The sequence below is a fragment of the Nicotiana tomentosiformis genome, chromosome 9 (assembly GCF_000390325.3).
Source record: "Nicotiana tomentosiformis chromosome 9, ASM39032v3, whole genome shotgun sequence".
Classification (NCBI taxonomy): Eukaryota; Viridiplantae; Streptophyta; class Magnoliopsida; order Solanales; family Solanaceae; genus Nicotiana; species Nicotiana tomentosiformis.
In genome coordinates, this window is record NC_090820.1 from 6,215,603 (window position 1) to 6,233,800 (window position 18,198).

Sequence of the window (18,198 nt, forward strand, 5' to 3'; positions counted from 1 at the left end):
AATACATGTTATTATTTGCATTCCAACTCTAATGAGTTCTAAGGGTTAGGTATCTTTATAACAAATCCTGTTCTTGTGGCAAAATACAACATAGAGTAGTAGAACTGAATAGGAAATGATCATAAAGGAGACTATGCTATCTGTGATAATTACATTTCCCTTTGTCCATTCTTTTCCATCTCCAATGCTAAAGAAAACACAGGAAAATGGTGTATTATGAAAAGTTCAAAGCAATGTATTACCATAAGGGTTTAACAAAGCCTGATCACCACCATCACCATTGTGTCTACCAAGTGTAAAGAATTTCTCTTCATAGTGAATCAAGATCGTGTCTGAAGAACGTGCACCGAAATTCCTGAGAGCAAGAAAAGACTCAGCACGAGCGTTTGATCGTTAAGCACAGCTATATCGAATCTTGAAAGCTCTCAAGGATGGTTAGATGGTTGTCGAACAGTGTGCACCTTACCAAGTATGAGGAAAATAGATACTTAACAGTTGAAGACACACAATCACCAGAAGTCATTACATGAACATATCCCCTTATCAAAGTGATGGAATCTATTTGCATCTCTAACGACAATTTTATGACCTGTAATGCTTGATATAAATTTTATAACTGTGTGGCAATCACCACAAATTCGAAGGTTTTTCACCACCCTTATTACTGATCCAGGAACAGTTCTCAGAAGTCCATAAGCCACAGCCAATCTCTCACTATGCCAAAAAAGCTGCCTTTCCTTCTCTTGCTGCTCCATATCATGCAAAACGAACGTGGTGTCAGGAATATAACCTCTCTTCCTCATCTCAGAATCAAACTCCTTTAAGAGAGCAAATATCTCATCCTTCATTGGATACAATGCCTCTCCAGCATAGAATGTCGTAGTTTCTTTTCCCAAATCAATAGAACTGTAACCAGGTTCTTTCCTAACTTCCAAATTTGCCAGCAGCTTCCTCAACTTAGATACCTCGTTCCATAAAGCTGCACCAGCATATGTATTTGACAGCAATATACAAGTTGAAGGATCTTTTGGACCGAGAATTAGTAAGCGATTGGCAACCCTAACTCCTATTTCAGTATTTCCGTGTTGCTTACAAGCACTCAATAAAGCAGCCCAAACAGCTTCATCAGGCTGAAATGGCATTGTGTTAAGAAGGTTCTCGGCGTCCTCAAGGTGACCAGATCGACTAAACAGATCTAATAAGCAAGTATAATGCTGCAGAGAAGGACTTAACTTATAATCTTCAATCATGGATTTAAAAAGACTCTGACCTTTGCTTACTAATCCAACATGACTACAAGCATAGATTAATCCAACAAAAGTTACTTTATTTGGCTTAACGCCAGCAAAGATCATCTCATCGTATAAAGATAACGCCTCAATAGCTTGCCCGTGCTGTGCCATCCCGACAATAATTGAGGTCCAAGATACAACATCCCTTGTCAACATGCTATCAAATATTCTCTTTGCTTCCATGATATCGCTACATTTTGCATACATATCCACAAGGGCATTACTAACGAATAAACTGGATTCATACCCAAGTCCTAAAACTAACCGATGAATCTGTTTCCCGAGCTGTAATGCTGCTAAGCTAGCACAAGCTCCTACTATACTTGAAAGAATAAATGGATCCCTCATATCGATACCCTCTCTTCTTACTTCAAGAAATACATCAATGGCATCAACCAAGCTCCCATTTTGCACGAGCCCAGATAGCAGAGCAGTCCAACATTGCAAATTCTTTACTGGCAACTTCCCTAGTAGCTCAAAAGCTTCATCTTTCCTCCCAACACGTGCATACCCCGATATCATTGCACTTGAACAAATCAAATTCTTAACCAAGATAGCGTCAAAAACAGTTCTTGCAATATCGGGCAATCCACATTTTGCATACATATCAACCATAGAAGACTTAACAACATCATCATGAGAAAATTCTGATTTCAAGAACTGAGCATGCACTTGTTTGCCAATTTTCAAAGTGCCTAAGTTAGCACAAGCCTTAACAATACTAGCAAAAACGAAATGGTCCGGCCAAAGACCATCCAAAAACATGTTGGAAAAGAGGGAAAGGGTCGTTTGGTGTTTGTTAGCTTCGTTGTGTGCAGTAAAAATAGAGGCCCATGAAGCTAAATCTCTTTGTGGCATTTCATCGAACAGTTGGACGGCGTTGTCTAAGAGGCCACATTTGCCATACACGTCTATGAGATTGTTGCAAAGCTTTAGCGAGCAATTGTCTAAGCCAATCTTGACTATTTGAGCATGTAATTTTCTGCCATCGGTAGGGAAATGGAATCTGGCGCATCGTTGAAGTTGGTGAAGAAATTGAGAGTGATGCATTCATAACCAGTGTTTTAAGAGAGGGAAACTAACGAATTACTATTAACTTCAAATATTTCTGAAAATAAAAATAGCATTTATATAAAACTATATTAGAACATTTGTTTTTGTAAATAAAGAACAAATAGCCGAATAATTCAAGGCGTAAGCATGCATAAGTCGAATGTCTCACATGTTGAGACGTTAGCCGCATGAGACTCTAAACGTCTAGGTCGGTACTTTAAACTAATCCACATTAAGCCCACATCTCGAAAAAATCGATTTAGTAAGGATTTTCTTTGGAAGAATGACTTTCTGGCCATTTAAACTTGTGGGGTTTTAAAAGCCGATACATGAATTTTTAATATTCCATTTGAACAGTTCATTTTTTCGGTAACTAATAAACACATTTGATCATTGACCATGCCCATGTGACATCAATTGGTCCTATCAGTAGGCCACATGAGGAACACGACGCACAGGAGCGTGAAAGCCCCCTTCCCAACGTCTAACGGTACAAAATGGGTTGTATTTAAGTGTCTTCTTATTCATTCCTTCTAAAATACTCTATTCCTCCTTTTTTAAGAAGCTCCATTTCTAATTTTTTTCTTTTTCAAGGCCGTGAAAATAATGGAATAGAAAAGAAACAAACGAACCTTCAGATCATATAACGTCACTAGAATCGAAAGCACATACCAAACGAAACTCAACCAGAACGAGATTAACATATAATAAACGAAAACAAAAAAATGGGTGAGTGATTATGATCGATTTTGAAAGGGGGTGAATGAACGTTAGCCCATTGATAACCCATGTTTAACAAAGGAGGGCTTGGTTAGAGAGAGATTAAAATGAGGGGAGGGGGTCGGTCTATAGAATAAAAGAGGGGACCCCGATCTGTTGGGTTAGGATTTTCGCGGCCTTGACGTGTAAGACATCCATTGGTCATTTGTTGACTAGATGGACACGTATGTGTATGTGTAATATACACGCGCGCATGGTCAATGGTCAAATGCGTTTATTAATTACAAGAAAAAATGAGTTCGAGTGTTCAAATGAGAAAATTGAAATTTCAGCTTTTAAAAACCCTACGGTTTAATTGGCGGAAGCTATTATGCCATTTTCTTCACCAATCTTATATAAATTATAAACAGAAACGCCATTGCATTTTTGGACCTTCTACTTAAATGATATCGTTAGTTCTCAACGCCATTACAGCATGTATCCAAACAAGCTGTAAATGATATATTTCTAATCTAATGGTTCTCATGGTTTTATAGGTGGTTTTGGGAAACGATAAGGATGCTTCAGCTGTTTTGGACCAATAAATATTTTGGCTTTCAATCCTAATGGGAAAAGGTAACGCCTGATCATTCCATGTTCTTGCATCTTATATGTGAATCCTTTCAACTAAAAGGTCAAAATGGGAAAAGAAAGACATAATTATTAAGTTATGTGAAGATTTACATATTCAGTGTGTATTTGTTCAGATAAAAGAAAATTTTGTACTTGGTCTCAAATGTACATCACTATAATAAGTGATCAAGGGATCAATGTATAATAAATCTGAGGTTTATAGAACTTCTAGTTAGAGTACCCGTAATTTGTTTGTTTTACGAGACAAATTAAATTATTTTGGTATTCTAGTGAAATGGGCTCAAATAGATAAACAATTAAAAATATTTATATAGTTGACTCCAATTAGTTTGGAATTGAGGTGTCGAAAACGTTTTTGTTTCGGTTTTACCATCAATAAATTGCATCCTCAAGGAATACAACTTCAATGGGTGTACTTGGAAAATTTGGAGCTCAAAATGAGATAGAACACACTATTGTGACCATTGTTTTATTGTAGATATTTAAGTGTCGTATGAACAATAAAGACTTACATGTATCAGGTGTTTATACCTAACTATATAATTAATCTTAAGAATCAATAAATCAAAGTGAATATGCATAACACTTAAATCATTCGTATGAACTAGCTATTTCATTTTGCAGTTTCGCAAGTGGCGGTGAAGATGGATTATGTGAGATTGCATCATTTTGACCATGATTTTACTTCAATTTAATTTTTACTGTATTTGTCTCCTTATAGTTGAGTGTAATCCTATGCTATAGCATTCTTTATAAGGAGGGAATGTCACAACTCGCAATTTGGAGTTGTGATTTCGGCCAAGAACTGGTGAGAAAAGGTCCTTCTGATGGTCTGACGTAGAACTGTCTACTCGGGCAACTTGAACTTTTTAATTTTAAACATATATAAGGGGGGTATAGGTGATGAAAGCTCCGACCTGCCTCCCCCATACGTGCTGCCACTGAGCCGTATAGAACGAACTACCTTGGGGGCAACCTCAGGGGCCTACCTAGATGACTCAAAGGAGTGTCAAAGGTACCCATACGAGTTAGGAAAACTCTATGGGCGGCGCAACGCCTTCGGGCTAGCGTTGGGCATCATAGTGGCGCTGGAGGCTCGATGTGTGGGACGGCCAGCCCTGCGGGCTGCCGAATGTTGGAACGAGACCTCCGTGCCGATTGGATACTTGACGCACCTGTCATAGGGGCATCATGTGTCGACTTGTTAGCATGGCTTGGGTTCAACCATGCAAGCAAGGGTCCGTTGACCTAAAGGTGCAGTTGTGGGGCGACACTGCACTATTCGGAATTGAAGCATGTCGCGAGGGCAATGTATAGGCATGGCACGAAAGACGTGCATGACAACGGCCAAGGGCTAAAGGTTGCCTTACTCGGGCGAAGCACGAGCTAGTCGCAGATGCACTAGGCGAGTGTTAAGCTTGAGGATTGGGCTGTGAACGCGGGAGCGATGCTCAGTCTTGGGCGAGGGACAAGACATGTCCTAAGCCAATCCCCCAGGGCGCGCGTGGATAGTGATCCTAAGATGAAGCGCCATGACATGTCTAGGGCCAAGGGTCTAGACATCTTACGGGCGGCACAAGTTGGGGCAAGCCTACGGGCGAATCCCACCAACAGGCACAAGATCGTGCTTGGGAATCCTGGGATAGGAAACAGGCTGGCCTGCAGTGAGGGGAACTGCAGGCGCCGTATGGGCGAGCAGGTGCCGCTACCCAATATAAGGATTTGGGCCCGTGACACTTGGTATCAGAGCTGATTAAGGCCATACTATGCCATGGCACAATGTCAAGGCAAAGGGTGGATATGGCGAGCGCATTTTGGATGTCAGTGCAGAGATCACGTCAAAGCAGAGATTGATGTTCATATGCTACCAAAGATCGAGAACCCGATACTGATGGTCGACGAAAGAAATGGGTGATTCCATTGTCTTTCGTGAGTCTAAGGTGCTACTGAATAAGGTGATATGCCGATGAGTCGGATGGCCAAAAGCCATGTTTTCCAGTTGTGCAACCATATTGCGAAGAGTGGGAGCCATGGACTATAAACTTGGGCATGATCATAGCGGAGATCTTGCCAAGGATGCGTGCAACGCATCAAGTTGAGTCTCTTTCCTACGGAAGAAGACCTTTGGGTTGCCTGAGAGCATTGCCAAGGTGAGGAAACGAATTCGAGGGTATAGCGAAGTTTCGGAACTGGGCTGATTTCTAAGTTATAAGGTGTCATCATTCTGGAAAGAGGTACGTCGAATGATCGGGGACCGTGAGTGTCCTGGTGCGAGGCACACCGAACTGGGAAGTCGTGCTAGCAGGACCAAGAGGGTGCCTATTTATAGGGCGAGTATTGAAGTACTACCAGGAGCATTGGCTACTTGCTGAGGAAGTGACAGTTGGAAAACAAAGAGCTTTGTTCGGGAATGCGGCGATGCTATGACTTTGGGAATATAGTACTCACCAAAGGTCATCCCAAGTGCTGGCCGAATACCATTGGGAATATAGTACTCACCAAATGTCATCCCAAGTGCTGGCCGAATACCAAGTGGGACGACAGCGCTAAGATGTATCCTCCACATTGAGTGTGGGAGGATCCCACCTATGCAAGAGGCATATGGGCGAAGTCGTGGGTCTGGAAGCGAACACATCTTCAAGGTAGTGAGGGAAACTAAAAGCTATAGGAGCGGAATGCTACGTGAGCTATGCCAAGAGGGCGTTTTAATACTACGGGAGCGAAAGGCTATGGGAGCCATGCCAAAGAGGGCATCTTAAGGCTATGGAAGCTAAAGGCTACAGGAGCGACGTCAAAAAAGCACATTGATGTGCTAACCTGTGAAGGAAAGCTTCAGACGGACATGAAGGCTGTGAGGGTCATGGTGTGATTGACTAGTGTGGGTCAATCACAAAGTTAGACACCAGAGGGTGAAAGTGCGGAGGCACTTTCCAAGTGAACACCGAATGGAGGTGAAGTACAGAGGCACGCTTGGAAGATACTTGGGGGAGAAGTGCATGGGGCATGACTCCTTTTGAGAAAGGACTTCGAGGAAGTCCAACCCACAGGACAAAGGGAGCTTGAATGGGCATACCTGAGGAGGCAGACTCAGGGATGTCTTAAGCCATGATGTGTCATCGGGGACGATGACATTATGAGTGTAGGAGGATGTCACAACTCGCAATTTGGAGTTGTGATTTCGGCCAAGAACTGGTGAGAAAAGGTCCTTCTGATGGTCTGACGTAGAACTGTCTACTCGGGCAACTTGGGCTTTTTAATTTTAAGCATATATAAGGAGGATATAGGTGATGAAAGCTCCGACCTGCCTCCCCCACACGTGCTGCCACCGAGCCGTATAGAACGAGCTACCTTGGGGGCAACCTCAGGGGCCTGCCTAGATGACTCAAAGGAGTGTCAAAAATACCCATACGAGTTAGGGAAACTCTATGGGCGGTGCAACGCCTTCGGGCTAGCGTTGGGCATCAAAGTGGCGCTGGAGGCTCGATGTGTGGGACGGTCAGCCCTGCGGGCTGCCGAATGTTGGAACGAGACCTCCGTGCCGATTGGATACTTGACGCACCTGTCATAGGGGCATCATGTGTCGACTTGTGAGCATGACTTGGGTTCAACCATGCAAGTAAGGGTCTGTTGGCCTAAAGGTGCAGTTGTGGGGCGACACTGCACTATTCGGGATGGAAGCGTGTCGCGAGGGCAATGTATGGGCATGGCACGAAAGACGCACATGACAATGGCCAAGGGCTAAAGGTTGCCTTACTCGGGCGAAGCATGAGCTAGTCGCAGATGTACTAGGCGAGTGTCAAGCTTGAGGATTGGGCTGTGCACGCGAGAGCAATGCTCAGTCTTGGGCGAGGGACAAGACATGTCCTAAGCCACTCCCCCAGGGCGCGCATGGATAGTGATCCTAAGATGAAGCGCCACGACATGTCTAGGGCCAAGGAGGCACAAGTTGGGGCAAGCCTACGGGCGAGTCCCACCAACAGGAACAGGATTGTGCTTGGGAATCCTGAGATAGGAAACAGGCTGGCCTGCAGCGAGGGGAACTGCAGGCGCCGCACGGGCGAGCAGGTGCCGCTACCCAATGTAAGGATTTGGGCCCGTGACAGGGAAGGTACATTTGTTTATAAGTTGAGTTTAATCATATACAATGATTATTTATTTCAATTGTATATTTTTCTTCTTTATTTCTCTCATTTATTTGTGCTTCCTTTGTTTAGAATATTGAATCTGACTCAAAAGGAAATAGAGTTGCGGCTAAGCTTGTTACATACCTAACCATGTGTCACAACCTAAAATTTCACCACAGGCGTCGTGATGGCACCTAGTCTCTAAGACTAGGTAAGCCGATTTCCATTATATTTCGAGGCCATTTTTTTTGAATATGAATTAAATAGGTAAGCAAAACCAACAGCGGAACAAATATAAATATAACAACCTCCCAAGACTGGTAGTACTGAGTCACGAACTCTAACTAAATGCATGAAATTATCTCGAGGATCGAATATACAGTACTGATCGAATAAGAAATTAACAGTACAATAAGATAGAAAGACTCCAAGGGACTGCGATGACCAAGCAGTCCTACCTTGAATCCTTGCGATCATACTCTAATCTCTGTCTGGATCCGATATCTTCAATACCTAGCTCTGCACAAAAATATGCAGAAGTGTAGTATGAGTACACCACGGTCGGTACCCACTAAGTATCAAGACTAACCTCAGTTGTTATGACCCAAACTAAACTCTGTCGTGATGGCGCTTATCGTGGAGCTAGGCAAGCCAACTCATTTCCAAATTAAACCGATATTTTCATTTCAAAGATAATTTCAAGGTTATTTAACATAAAACCTCCATTTAAAGAGTTCAAATTAAAGAAAAACAGAAGTGCGGAAAAGAAAAAGCCCGACATCGGGGTGTCACTAGTCATGAGCATCTACTACAATCTGTCTAACAATATCAAGGCTAAATCAGCCTGGAAAATAACTAAATACAACTAGAGGAAGATAAGAGGGAGAAGAGCAGGGGTTGTGATCACCAAACAGCTACCTTACTATCTCCAAGAAAAATCTGCAACCAGAACGCTCAATAACTGCTACCATGTCCAGCTACACCTGAATCTGCACACAAGGTGCAGGGAGTAACGTGAGTACGCCAATTCAGTAAGTAACAACAATAAATAAAGACCGAGCAGTAGTGACGAGCAATAAAGCATATAATGTTCATATCATGAAATCTCTGTAAAGTACAATATGCTTTAAAAATCAGTATTTGAATCGAATCATCTCGTTTAAACCCGGTTCTAGTAGAAATCATTTAAAGATATTTTTCCAACAGTTGTTCAAACCAAGGCTCAATGCAAAGGTGAGCAAAAGAAATGATGAAATCATAAACAGCCCACCAGGCAAAACATCACTCATAAACAACCCCTCGGGCAAACCTCACTGTCACTCGTGCCACTCGGGCATACCTCACAATCACTCTTGCCATTCGGGCATACCTCACAATCACTCTTGCCATTCGGGCATACCTCACAATCACTCATGCCTCCCAGTCACTCAGCAATCGGCACTCGCACTCAATAGGTACCTGCGCTCACTGGGGGTGTGTACAGACTCCGGAGGGGCTCCTTCAGCCCAAGCGCTATAATCTGCACGGATAACTCACGTGCTGCATGGACAACTCACGCGCCAAAATAATAAAGTATGCTGCAGGTGGGCATCCCCTATCCATACTCATCCTCACAAATCAGGCCCTCGGCCTCACTCAGTCATAAACCTCTCAATCCACTCGGGCATTTTAGTAAAACAGGGCATTCGGCCCAAAATATTTATATGCATCAAAATAGAGTCATAAAACTGAGTTATGCGGTAAACAAGTATAAACATAACTGAGTATAGATTTTCAATCGAAAGCAATGAGATGATGGTAAGAAACAGCCCCTAAGGGTTAAACAGCATTGGCGCAAGGCCCAAACATGGCATTCAACCCAATTTACAGAAATTCTTTCTAAAACATATAAGTATCAAATGGTTTCAACAAAGTATGCAACTTTACAGTTGCTATGGGATGGACCAAGTCACAAATCCCCAACAGTGCACGCCCACACGCCCATCACCTAGCATGTGCGTCACTTCAAAATAGTAGAATGATACGAAATTCGGGGTTTCATACCCTCAGGACTAGATTTACAATCGTTACTTACCTCAAACCACGAAATTCTTATTCTGCAATGTCCTTTCCTCATGAATTGGTCTCCAAACGCCTCGCATCTCGTCATAAATAATTCATTTCAGTCAATAAAATTCATTGGAATTAATTCTACAACATAATAATGATTTTTCAATAAAAATCCAAAAATTAGCTCAAAAATTGTCCGTAGGGATCACGTCTCGGAACTCGACAAAAGTTATAAAATTCGAAAGCCCATTCAACCACGAGTCTAACCATACCAATTTTACCAAAATCCGACCCCAACTCGACCCTCAAATCTTCAATTTAAACCAAGAGGGTTTTCAAATTTTTCCAACTCAATTCACCAATTAAATGATAAAAACAACAATGGATTCGGGTAATTTAACCAATATTGAGTTAAGAACACTTACCCTATTGTTTCCTCTGAAAATTACCCAAAATTGCCTCACTTCCGAGCTCCTAATTGCCAAAAACTGAAAATTACCCAAAGTCCCATTTCAGAACTTAAACTCATTGCCTAGACTTTTCTTCTTTGTCTCGCGTTCGCGAAGCACAAAATAACTCCCTTGCAAATTCCTCCTTCGCGAACGCGACATCACCCTCGCGTTCACGAAGCACAAAATGCCTCTGCCTTAATGCCTTCTACGCGAACGCGTTCAACCTATCGCGAATGCGATGCTTCATTTCCCCCTCACTACGCGAACGCGACACCCCCTACGCGAACGCGTAGACCAATTGCCTGGGGTCTTCGTCTGCTTCCTCTCTTCTTAGCGAACGCGTAACACTCTCTTCGCGAACGCGAAGAGCAAATATTGCCAGCCTCCCAGTTCCTCTTCGCGAACGCGAGGCTCCACTCGCGAACGCGATGAAGGAAACCAGATGGTGCATCAGAAAAATTCCAGCAGAGTTCCAAGTCCAAAATCCAATCTGTTAACCATCCGAAACTCACCCGAGTCCCTCGGGACCTCAACCAAATATACTAACAAGTTCTAAAATATCATACGGACTTAGTCGAGCCCTCAAATCACCTCAAACAACGCTAAAATCATGAATTACACCCCAATTCAAGCCTAATGAACTTTGAAATTTCTAATTTCTACAAACAACTCCGGAACCTATCAAATCACGTCCGATTGACCTTAAATTTTGCACACAAGTCATAAATTACATAATAGAGGTATTCCAATTTTCAGAATCGGATTCCGACCCCGATATCAAAAAGTCAACCCCCCGGTTAAACTTCTCAAAAATTAAACTTTTGGCATTTTAAGCCCGATTCCTCTACAGACCTCCAAATAATATTTCGGACACGCTCCTAAGCCCAAAATCACCATACAGAGCTATTGAAATTATCAAAATTCGAATATGAGATCATTTACACATAGGTCCATATCCGGTCTAATTTTCTAACTCAATTTTTTAATTATGAGACTAAGTGTCTCATTTCACTCCGAGTTCCTTCCAGACCCGAACCAACTAACTTGATATAACATAATATAGCTGAATAACACAAAAAGAAGTAGAAATGGGGAAAATAGGGCTATAACTCTCGAAACGACCGGCCAGGTCGTTACATCCTTCCCCTCTTAAACATACGTTCGTCCTCGAACGGGTCTAGAAACATACCTGGAGTCTCGAATAGGCGTAGATATCTGCTCCGCATATTCCGCTCGGTCTCCCAGGTGGCCTCCTCCACAGGCTGACCTCTCCATTGCACCTTCACTGAAGCTATATCCTTTGACCTCAACCTTCGAACCTGCCGATCCAAAATAGCCACCGGCTCCACATCATAAGTCATATCACCCTCCAACTGAACCGTGCTGAAATCCAAAACATGGGACAGATCTCCAATATACTTCCGGAGCATGGAAACATGAAACACTGGATGCACACTCGACAAGCTGTGTAGCAAGGCAAGCTTATAAGCCACCTCTCATATCTTCTGAAGCACCTCAAAAGGCCTAATGAACCGGGGGCTCAACTTGCACCTCTTCCCAAACCTCATAACACCCTTCATGGGAGATACCTTCAGCAAAACCTTCTCCCCAACCATAAAAAACATATCACGGACCTTTCTATCCGCGTAGCTCTTCTGTCTGGACTACGCAGTGAGAAGCCGCTCCTGAATCAATTTCACCTTATCTAATGCATCCTGGACCAAGTCTGTACCTAAGATCCTAGCCTCACCCTGTTCAAACCATCCAACCGAAGATCTATACCTCCTCCCATATAAAGCCTCGCACGGAGCCATCTGAATACTCGACTAATAACTATTGTTATATGCAAACTCCGCGAGTGGCAGAAACTGGTCCCATGAACCCCCAAAGTCAATGACACAAGCACGCAACATGTCCTCCAATATCTTAATAGTGCACTCGGACTGCCCGTCCGTCTGAGGGTGAAAAGCTATGCTCAACTCAACCTGAGTACCCAACTCTCGCTGCACGGCCCTCCAAAACTGCGATGTGAACTGAGTACCCCTATATGAAATGATGGAAACTGGGACACCATGCAGGCGAACGATCTCTCGGATGTAAATCTCAACCAACCGCTCTGAAGAGTAAGTAGTACCAACTGGAATGAAGTGCGCAAACTTGGTCAGCCGATCCACAATAACCCAAATAGCGTCGAACTTCCTCGAAGGCCGTGGGAGTCTAACTACAAAGTCCATAGTGATCCGCTCCCACTTCCACTATGGGATCTCTAATCTCTGAAGCAAGCCACCTGGTTTCTGATGCTCGTACTTAACCTGTTGACAGTTTAGACACCGAGCCACAAACCCAACTATATCCTTCCTCATCCGCCTCCACCAATAGTGCTGCCTTAAATCCTGGTACATCTTTGCGGCACCCGGATGGATGGAATACCGCGAGTTGTGGGCCTTCTCAAGAATCAACTCTCGAAGCCCATTTACATTAGGCACACATATCTGGCCCTGCATTCTCAGTGCGACGTCATCACCAATAGTCACATCCCTAGCATCACCTCTCCGAATCCTGTCCTGAAGAACGAGCAAGTGAGGGTCATCATACTGACGCTCCCTGATACGGTCATAAAGAGAAGACCTGGAGACCACACAAGCCAACACCCGACTAGGCTCCGAAATATCCAATCTGACAAGCTGGCCCGCTAAGGCCTGAACATCCAATGCCAAAGGTCTCTCTGCTGCTGGAAGATATGCTAAACTCCCCAAACTCTCTGCCCAGCGACTCAAAGCATCGGCCACCACATTGGCCTTCCCCGGATGGTATAAAATAGTGATATCATAGTCCTTAAGAAGCTCCAACCATCTCCGCTGATGCAAATTAAGATCCTTCTGCTTTAACAGATACTGCAGACTCCAGTGATCAGTATAGATCTCACAATGAACCCAATACAAATAATGATGCCAAATTTTCAAGGCGTGAACAATGGCTGCTAAATCAAAATCATGGACATGATAGTTCTTCTCATGGGTCTTCAACTGGCGCGAGGCATAGGCGATCACCCTACCCTCCTGCATCAAAACACAACCAATGCCTATCCTCGAGGCATCACAATACACGGTGTAAGAACCTGAAGCTGATGACAGAACTAACACGAGAACTGTGGTCAAAGCAGTCTTGAGCTTATGAAAGCTCTCCTCACACTCATCCGACCACCTGAATGGAGCACCCTTTTGGGTCAATTTGGTCAAGGGCGATGAAATAGATGAATATCCCTCCACAGAGCGACGGTAGTAACCCGCCAAACCAAGAAAGCTCCTAATCTCCGTGGCTGAGGATAGTCTAGGCCAACTCTGCACCGCCTCTATCTTCTTCGGATCCACCTGAATACCATCGCTGGACACCACGTGCTCCAGGAATGCTACTGAACTGAGCCAAAACTCACATTTAGAGAACTTTGCATAAAGCTTCTCCTCCCTCAATTTATGTAATACAATCCTCAGATGTTGAGCGTGCTCCTCCTAGCTACGAGAGTATACCAGGATGTCATCAATGAATACAACAACGAATGAGTCCAAATAGGGTTGGAATACATTGTTCATCAAATGCATGAACGCTGCTGGGGCATTGGTCAGCCCAAAATATATCACGAAGAACTCATAATGGCCATATCGGGTCCTGAAAGTTGTTTTAAGAATATATGAATCCCGAATCTTCAGCTGATGATAACCGGACCTCAAATCAATCTTAGAGAACACCCTCGTTCCCTAAAGCTAGTCGAATAAATCATCAATGCGAGGTAAAGGATACTTATTCTTGACTGTGACCTTGTTCAACAGCCTGTAATCAATACACATTCTCATGGAACCATCCTTCTTCTTCACAAATAGAACCGGTGCACCCCAAGGTGACATACTAGGCCGAATAAACCCCTTATCAAAGAGTTACTGAAGCTGTTCTTTCAATTCCTTCAACTCCGCCGGTGCCATATGATACGGTGGAATAGAAATGGGTTGAGTGCCCGGCACCAAATCAATACCAAAGTTAATATCCCTGTCAGGCGGCATGCCCAGCAGGTCTGCAGGAAACACATCCGAAAAATCACGTACCGCCGGAACAGAATCAATGACAGGAGTCTCTGCACTAACATCCCCCACAAAAGCCAAATAAGATAGGCAACCCTTCTCAACCATGCATTGAGCCTTCAAATATGAAATCATCCTACTTGGTACATAATCTACAGAACCGCTCCACTCAACCCTCGAAATTCCTGGCATAGCCAACGTCACCGTCTTATCGTGACAATCTAGAATAACATGACATGGAGATAACTAATCCATACCGAATATCACATCAAAGTCAACCATACTGAGCAACAATAGATCCACTCGGGTCTCCAGACCCCTAATAGTCACCACACATGACCGATATACACGGTCCACAATAATAGTATCGCCCACAGGAGTAGATATAAGTACAGATGAAACTAAGGACTCACGGGGCATGTCCAGAAAATGGGCGAAATACGAGGAAACATATGAATACGTGGAACCAGGGTCAAATAATACTGAGGCATCTCTGTGACAAACTGATACAATACCTGTAATCATAGCATCTGAAGCAATAACATCTGGTCTGGCAGGGAGAGCATAGAAACGGGCCTGACCACCCCCTGATCTGCCTCTCCCCCTAGGGCGACCCCTAGCTGACTGACCTCCACCCCGAGCTGATTGGGCGGGTGGTGAGGTAGCTGGTGCTGTAGTTGGAGGCTGACTCCTCTACTGAGATAGACCTCCATGACGACGAGGACACTGCCTCCACATATGCCCAAGCTCCCCACACTCAAAACAACTCTCTGGTGCTGGCGGCGGAAACTGAAGGGAACCCCTAGCACCTGGATGACTGGTAGAAGAACCTGGCATAGACGAGCCCTGAACAGGTGGAGCACAGGACGAACTCTGAACTGGAAGGGAACTAAGTGATGAGTGGGAGCACCGCTGAATCCACCCTGACCACGAGGCCTCTTGGTCTCCCGCTCAACTCTTTCCTGACCGCGAACCATCTCAATCTGCCGAGCAATGTCGACAACCTCATCAAAGGTAGCACCTGTAACCCGCTCCCTGGTTATGAGAAACTATAGCTGATAAGTGAGGCCATCAATAAACCTCATGATCCTCTCTCTGTCCGTGGGAACCAACCAGATAGCATGACAAGCCAACTCAGAGTGTCACAGACATATCGCCCTGGCGAAGCTGTTCAAACTGTCTGCACAGCTCCTCTCTGCGGGATCGAGGCACAAACTTCTCCAAAAAGACCACAGAGAACTGCTGCCAAGTAAGGGGTGCTGCGCCAACAGGCCTACACCTCTCGTAAGTCTCCCACCATCTGAGTGTAGCCCCAGAAAACTGAAAGGTAGTGAATGAGACCCCACAAGTCTCCAAAATACTAGCAGTACGGAGTATCCTCTAACACCTGTCCAAAAAGTCCTGGTCATCCTCTCTCTCTGTGCCACTGAAAGGTGGTGGCTGAAGTCTCCTAAACCTCTCCAACCTGCACTGATCATCCTCAGGCATAGCAGGAACCACATAATCCTGAGCAACAATAACCGGCTGGGCTGGTGGTAGCTCTGGTGTCTGAAGTCCCTGAATAACCTGCTCGGGTATGCGAGCAATGGGAGTCTGAGTGCCTCTCCTGGCCTGAGAAGTGGCTGCGTCCGTCGAAATAGAAACCGCCTGAGCAAGGCCAATACACGCTGTCAGAATCTGAAGGCCTGGAATCACAATAGCCATAGGTGGTTCCTGAGCTGGTGCATCAACAACTGGAAGTTGGTCCTGATCTGGGACAACCGGTAGATCTGCAGGTACTGCCCCATCTGCTATACGGGCTGCACCTCTGCCCCTACCACGGCCTCTACCGCGGCCTCTGCCTCTCGCGGCCCTGACTGATGGTACTGGTAGCTGGCCCTCCTGACCGGTAGCACGAGTCCTCACCATCTGTGAGAGAATGAAACTACAGATGTTTAATTACTAGAATCAACAGATTGGCATAACAAGACTTCAAGAATGTGGAGTTTCCTAAAGGTTCTGTAGCCTCCTGAAGATAAGTGCATACGTCTCTGTACCGATCCGCAAGACTCTACTAAACCCGCTCATGACTCGTGAGACCTATGTAACCTAGGCTCTGGTACCAATCTGTCACAACCCAAACTAACCTCTTTCGTGATGGCGCCTATCGTGGAGCTAGGAAAGCCGACTCATTTCCAAAACAAACCGATATTTTTATTTCAAAGATAATTTCAAGGTTATTTAAAATAAAACCTCCATTTAAAGAGTTCAAATTAAAGAAAAATAGAAGTGTGGAAAAGAAAAAGTCCGACATCGGGGTGTCACTAGTCATGAGCATCTACTACAATCTGTCTAACAATATCAAGGCTAACTCAGCCTGGAAAATAGCTAAATACAACTAGAGGAAGATAAGAGAGAGAAGAGCAGGGGCTGTGATCGCCAAACAGCTAGCTTACTATCTCCAAGAAAAATCTGCAACCAGAACACTCAATAACTGCTATCATGTCCAACTACACCTGAATCTGCACACAAGGTGCAGGGAGTAACGTGAGTACGCCAACTCAGTAAGTAATAATAATAAATAAAGACTGAGCAGTAGTGACGAGCAATAAAGCATATAACGTTCATATCATGAAATCTCAGTAAAGTACAACATGCTTTAAAAATCAGTGTTTGAATCGAATTATCTCGTTTGAACCCGTTTCCAGTAGAAATCATTTAAAGATATTTTTCCAACAGTTTTTCAAACCAAGGCTTAATGCAAAGGTGAGCAAAAGAAATGATGAAATCATAAACAGCCCCTCGGGCAAAACATCACTCATAAACAGCCCCTCGGGCAAACCTCACTGTCACTCGTGCCACTCGGGCAAACCTCACTGTCACTCGTGCTACTCGGGCATACTCACAATCACTCTTGCCACTCGGGCATACCTCACAATCACTTATGCCTCCCAGTCACTCAGTACTCGGCACTCGCACTCAGTAGGTACCTGTGCTTACTGGGGTGTGTACAGACTCCGGAGGGGCTCCTTCAGCCCAAGCGCTATAATCTGCACGGACAACTCACATGCATAAATAATAAAGTATGCTGCAGGTGGGCAGCCCCGATCCACACTCATCCTCACAAATCAGGACCTCGGCCTCACTCACTCATAAATCTCTCAAGCCACTCGGGCATTTTAGTAAAACAAGGCATTTGGCCCAAAACATTTATATGCATCAAAATAGAGTCATAAAACTGAGTTATACGGTAAACAAGTATAAACATGACTGAGTATAGATTTTCAATCGAAAACAATGAGAGGATGGTAAGAAACAACCCCTAAGGGTCCTAACAGCATTGGTGCAAGGACCAAATATGGCATTCAGCCCAATTTACAGAAATTCTTTCTAAAACATATAAGTATCAAATGGTTTCAACAAAGTATGCAACTTTACAGTTGCTACGGGACAGACCAAGTCACAAATCTCCAACAGTGCACGCCCACACACCCGTCACCTAGCATGTGCGTCACTTCAAAATAGTAGAATGATACGAAATCCGGGGTTTCATACCCTCAGGACTAGATTTACAATCGTTACTTACCTCAAACCGCGAAATTCTTATTCTACAATGTCCTTTCCTCGTGAATTAGTCTCCAAACGCCTCGAATCTGGTCATAAATAATTCGTTTCAGTCAATAAAATTCATTGGAATTAATTCCACAAGATAATAATGATTTTTCCATAAAAAACCAAAAATTAGCTCAAAATTTGCCCGTGGGGCCCACGTCTCGGAACTCGACAAAAGTTACAAAATCCGGAAGCCCATTTAACCACGAGT

The 18,198-nt window shown here is 44.1% G+C and overlaps 1 protein-coding gene across 1 annotated transcript; it reads right to left on the reverse strand.

The window, feature by feature from the left end:
• Window positions 1-32: 32 nt before the first annotated feature.
• LOC104120172 (pentatricopeptide repeat-containing protein At4g14050, mitochondrial) lies at window positions 33-2,574 on the reverse strand. Its single transcript, XM_033652573.2, has one exon. The coding sequence runs from the start codon at window positions 2,340-2,342 to the stop codon at window positions 510-512; it is 1,833 nt and encodes a 610-aa protein (XP_033508464.1). The 5' UTR covers window positions 2,343-2,574; the 3' UTR covers window positions 33-509.
• Window positions 2,575-18,198: the final 15,624 nt, after the last annotated feature.

Bases quoted from the DNA above. Each gene is read 5' to 3' on its own strand.
- LOC104120172 (XM_033652573.2), bottom strand. From the start codon at position 2,342: ATGCATCACTCTCAATTTCTTCACCAACTTCAACGATGCGCCAGATTC.